Raw genomic sequence first — 5,874 nt, forward strand, 5'->3', positions numbered from 1 at the left:
ATTTTTTCTTTTGGTTGCATTTTGCATGTTTATATTCTGTGTAGTTTTTTTCCCCTTTAACGGCTCAAAGACACTGAATTGAATCTGGTCCTCTAATAAGGAGGTGGAGCACAGTAAATAGCTGCTCATAGAGGCGTCTGCAAAGCCTAATAAATGCAAGATAAAACAAGCTAAAGCAGAAGGAAGGGGAGTACAGATCTGGTGGAATACAGATGTATACCAGGTGAGGCGTGAGAGGAATTTCTGCACTGAGCTCAGAGTGCCAGGAGTTGGACAGGAGGCCCAGCACAGATGATCAGGGCAGAGAGGAGCCTGAGGAGCGGCGCGGTGCCAGAGCGTCGCAGAATCAGCTGTGTGCTGACCTGAGGAGTAAGATCGCTACAGTTTGAAGCAACACAGCAAGCGAGGCTCAATCAGTGGCTCCTGGTACCAAATGTGGCCTCTTACCTTGTGACTCTTAAAGACAGCTGTTTTACCATGACAAAAATCTAGAAGAAACAGTTTTGTTGAGTGTACTGTTGAGGGGAATTGGAGTAAATTATGTTCAACTTGATATGTGTTCTTTGGGTTGTTGAGTTGTTTGCTCCCCGTTGTACCTAAGACAAGGTTTGGATCCATACTGGTCACACATTTACATGATGATGTTTACAAATTTTCAGTCTCCCTCCTTTAGTCTCTGGACACCAGACTGTGTATTTTGAGGAGTTTCCTTGTTTTGAAATCTGACAGACCCCAGCAGTGGCGTTAAACAACCTATTGTGAGTCAGATTAGAGTAGATTTTTGAATTGTGCCACTGAGGGTTGCAGCTCGTTGGAGTAGATTTTTCTCTTTTTCAACCTTTCATGTTTTTTTGGAGGATTTATTTTGACAACTGTTCCTCATTTGGATATTGTGTAGTTGGACTTATATTGGCGAATATTCTTTTTGAACCTTCCACGTTACTTGAATATAGCCTCTTTCACTGAGGTTACTTGTACTTTAGATTCCCAGTAGTTCAGTATTTTCTTGTCTTTGTGTTTTGTTTCAGTAGCAAAATTTGAATATATTATATGCTGGTATTATTAGGATTGAATAATAACTCGATTAATAGCATATAAAAACTGAAAAGTCCATGCTCCTTTAGAGTTTTAATCTAAATAATTCAGTTGTGTTTTACATATGAATCTGGCTAGAAGATTTAAATGGCTGGTTCTTAGATGTTTTGATTTAGAAGCTATAAAAATGTAACCAACAGAAAAGATGTGTAATAATTTTAAAGTGAAACATAAAACAAGTGAAGAAATTATTTTAATTATGTTTTTGCATTCACTTAGAATCATTCACCACCTGTCAACAAACACTAAAGTCTAACCTGAAGAAAAGGTTCCAGCTTGTGGAGCTTGCCCCTGGATATGATCCGTATTATCTCTCTAAAAATTACTTCACTTATAAACTTGATGATTTACCTGCATCAAGGCGATCCACATAACTAACTACCTGGAGCTGCAGACCTCATGTTATACGACGAGCCAGAAGAAAGCTTTCATCTGGCTCAGGTTAGTTTCAGGTCGGGTCAAGCATTTAGGATCAAAAGAAACATTAAATTGCTGTCGCCTTGTTTCTGCCGGGTGAGTAGTATTTTAAGTAATTAGTCCATGATAGCGATGCTATCGCTAACAACGAACTAACCCATGTTATTTCTATGTTCTTGGATCTCCTGGTAAATAATTTATTTAGCTTCTGTAAACCCAAATTCATGCTCGAGTTGTACGTTAATGTTGAGTCGCTGTAGGACGCTCGATTCAGGTCCAATGTAGGTCAACGATTCGCTCCGATCTACAGAAACTCCATGTGGGGGTATAGTAACAGCTCACTGTGACTGTGTGGCTGGGTAGGTTATATTAAATTTATTTTTCTTTTTTTCTTTAGCATGAAAGTCCCACTGAATAAAGATTATATTTTCTGTCTGTGACTCGGCACTGAGCTAGCTGCTAACAACATTAGCACTCTGCTGGGGACAACCATGCCAGGGCATAAAAATAATATCTTACCTTATGTATGAATGCTTTTCTTTCTAAGTAACTGTCCAACAAAATATCAGAAAGTACAATTTAAACGATGCGATCGTTACCTGTTAGAAAGTGGTGCTGCAAACTCTGGCATTGTTAGTTTCTGCACCTCTTGTTTTTAGCTGTAGATTATTGATCCACTTTTCTCCTCTTTTTTGTTAAATTTTTTAAGATTAACACCCTTATGACCAACTACCTTTGAAAAACACGAAAATAATGTTTACCTTTCTTTATTAGAACATTTGGAACAACCGTACAGAACACAGACTTTAGGGATTTTGATGCTGGATCAACAGAAATAAATGGGCTGCATTTACCTCTGGGCCTCCATGTGCATTGGGTGAAGTCAGTGCTACGTCATCTGAAACCCACTAATACACTATATTGAAGAAATTATTTGCTCCCTTGCCCTCACTCTTATGAGATTACATGACATCCCATTCCTAATCCATAGGATTCAATATGACGTTTGTCCACCCTTTGCAGCTAGAACAGCTTCAACTCTTCTCATTAAAACTTCAGAACTCATTTCCACCAGCTTTGTGTTTCAGTCCGCCACAGAAACATGACAAAATCGCTCTTAAATTACATTATTTTCTATTTTTGTTTCATAGAATCACTCATCACATGCCAACAAACACTAAAGTCTAACATGAAGAAGAAATTCCAGCATGTGTTTGAAGGAATCACTAAATCGGGAAATCAAACCTTTCTGAATCAGATCTACACAGAGCTCTACATCACAGAGGGAGAATCTGGAGAGGTCAATAATGAACATGAGGTCAGACAGATTGAATCAGTGTCCTGGAAACCAGACAGACCAGAAACAGCAATTAGACATGAAGACATATTTAAACCCTCACCTGGAAGAGATGAACCAATCAGAACAGTGATGACAAAGGGAGTGGCTGGCATTGGGAAAACAGTCCTGACTCAGAAGTTCACTCTGGACTGGGCTGAAGACCAAACCAACCAGGACATCCAGTTCACTTTTCCATTCACATTCAGAGAACTGAATCTGTTAAAAGACCAGAAGTTCAGCTTAGTGGAGCTTCTTCAACACTTTTTCAGTGAAACCAAAGGAATCTCCAGGTTTGAAGAGTTAAAGGTTGTGTTCATCTTTGATGGCTTGGATGAGAGTCGACTTCCACTGGACTTCCACAACAAGGAGATCCTGACTGATGCTACAGAGTCCAGCTCACTGGATGTTCTGCTGACAAACCTCATCAGGGGGAAACTGCTTCCCTCTGCTCTCCTCTGGATAACCACACGACCTGCAGCAGCCAATCAGATCCCTGCTGACTGTGTTGGCATGGTGACAGAGGTCAGAGGGTTCAATGACCCCCAGAAGGAGGAGTACTTCAGGAAGAGATTCAGAGATGAGCAGCAGGCCAGCAGGATCATCAACAACATGAAGAAATCACGAAGCCTCCACATCATGTGCCACATCCCAGTCTTCTGCTGGATCACTGCTACAGTTCTGGAGGATGTGTTGGAGACCAGAGAGGGAGGAGAGCTGCCCAGAACCCTGACTGACATGTACATCCACTTCCTGGTGGTTCAGACCAAAGTGAAGAAGGTCAAGTACGATGGAGGATCTGAAACAGATCCACACTGGAGTCCAGAGAGCAGGAAGATGATTGAGTCTCTGGGAAAACTGGCTTTTGATCAGCTGCAGAAAGGAAACCTGATCTTCTATGAATCAGACCTGACAGAGTGTGGCATCGATATCAGAGCAGCCTCAGTGTACTCAGGAGTGTTCACACAGATCTTTAGAGAGGNGCTACAGTTTGAAGCAACACAGCAAGCGGGGCTCAATCAGTGGCTCCTGGTACCAAATGGGGCCTCTGACCTGGTGACTCTTAAAGACAGCTGTTGGAAGATTAACAGTTTTATTGAGTGGACCGCTGAGGGGAATTGGAGTAAATTATCAACTTATGTGTTCTTTGGGTTTTTGAGTTGTTTGCTCCCCCTTGTGTCTAAGACAGGGTTCAGGTCCATACTGGTCACACATTTACAAATTTTTACAAATTTTGAGTCTCCCTCCTGAAGTCTCTGGGTGCCGGACTGTGTATTTTCTCCGTCAGTGCAGCATCTGCACTGAAAGAGGGCTCAGGGATGAATACCTGTGGAGGAGGCATGTTGATGTGGGGTGGCGCTCCTGCTACCCGCTTTGGTCCATGATGATGGACTAGGTCCCCCTATATGTTCAGCAAAAGCACAATTCCTAATCCAAATCCTGGGTCAGATGGATTACAAAGAGGAAGTGACCAGTATGTTTTGGAGTAGGCATGGGTCGAGATCCAGATAGACAACATGTCATGAAGTGGTTGTTGTGGTGAGGATGAGGACGCAGGCAGACCCAGGATGTAGATGAAAATGATGAATTTAATGATATAATCCAAGATACAGAACAACAGGGAACAGCAACACGAGGATCCAATGAAGAACACAGACAACAGGTGGGACTAAATACACACGGGGTAATCAAGGAAACGAGACACACCTGGGAACAATCAAGGGCTAACAGAACAACACAGAGACTCAGGGAAACAGGACTAAACATAGAAAATCTCAAAACAATAATACAGAAAAACACGGATCATGACACAACAAGCAAGAATCTGACAAGGACAAGGTGAGGGGGCAAATCCAGCAAACAAAAACGAGGTCACAACAATGAGGGCAAGATGAAAAGTGCTGGAAAACTACTTGCATAATATGTTTGATAATCTGACAGCTTGAGTGTAACTGAGTGAGGCTTAAGAAAGGAAACAATCAGATAGATATCAAGTCATGACTAAGTTGTAACACCGTCGGCTCTGTGGATCCATTTTCTTTAGTTGCGTGAACAAACTCAGTAGGCTGTTAGCAATAAGTAGCGCACTGCTAGTGGATATTTAGTGTAACATGGAGCAGAAAGCTGAGGTTGTTGTTTCTCCCTACATCCAGTGGTTGGCACAGGTTGCTACAATCGATAGTAGCCACACAGGGACACCAGCTAGAAGGAAACAAACGCACCCAGTACAACACTTTCATTCTATTGGCTGAGAGGTTGCCAAGCGACAGTACTTTATTGTTCCAAAGACAGCAGAAACTGATGATGAACATCAGCAAAGATGTTGCTGCCTCTGTAATATAGAAACATTTTTACCTGCATATAGCCTCTTTCTCTCAGGTTGTTTGTGCTTTAGAATCCCAGTAGTTCAGTGTTTTCTTGTCTGTATGTCTTGTTTGAATTTGAAAATATTATATGTTGATATTATTGTTATTAAATAATATCTCAGTTAATAGCAGAAAAAAATTGAAAAGTCCATGCTCCTTTAATGATTTTATCTAAAGAATTCAGTTGCATTTTATATATAAATCTGGCTAGAAGATTTAAATGGTTGGTTCTTATATGTTTTGTTTTAGAAGCTATAAAAATTTAACCAACAGAAAAGATGTGTAATAATTTTAAATGAAATATAAACAACTGAAGAAATTATTTTAATTAGTTATTTTTTTATTCACTCAGAATCACTCATCACATGCCAACAAACACTAAAGTCTAACCTGAAGAAGAGGTTCCAGTCTGTGTTTGAAGGAATCGCTAAATCAGGAAATCAAACCGTTCTAAATCAGATCTACACAGATCTCTACATCACAGAGGGAGGATCTGGAGAGGTCAATGTTGAACATGAGGTCAGACAGATTGAATCAGTGACCTGGGAACCAGACAGACCAGAAACAGCAATTAGACATGAAGACATATTTAAACCCTCACCTGGAAGAGATGAACCAATCAGAACAGTGATGACAAAGGGAGTGGCTGGCATTGGGAAA

At 40.8% G+C, this 5,874-nt stretch overlaps 1 protein-coding gene across 1 annotated transcript in view; it reads left to right on the top strand.

Moving 5' to 3' along the window:
* LOC106941111 (NACHT, LRR and PYD domains-containing protein 3-like) overlaps positions 1-5,874 on the top strand; it is a 29,241-nt gene that overhangs the window by 11,069 nt on the left and 12,298 nt on the right. The window contains exon 7 of the mRNA XM_015024052.1: positions 2,664-3,829. Coding sequence (XP_014879538.1) covers positions 2,664-3,829 — 1,166 coding nt within the window. The remainder of the gene's footprint in view (positions 1-2,663; positions 3,830-5,874) is intronic.

Source organism: Poecilia latipinna, unplaced genomic scaffold, assembly GCF_001443285.1.
Source record: "Poecilia latipinna isolate Pla-1442-1.1 unplaced genomic scaffold, P_latipinna-1.0 Scaffold3500, whole genome shotgun sequence".
Classification (NCBI taxonomy): Eukaryota; Metazoa; Chordata; class Actinopteri; order Cyprinodontiformes; family Poeciliidae; genus Poecilia; species Poecilia latipinna.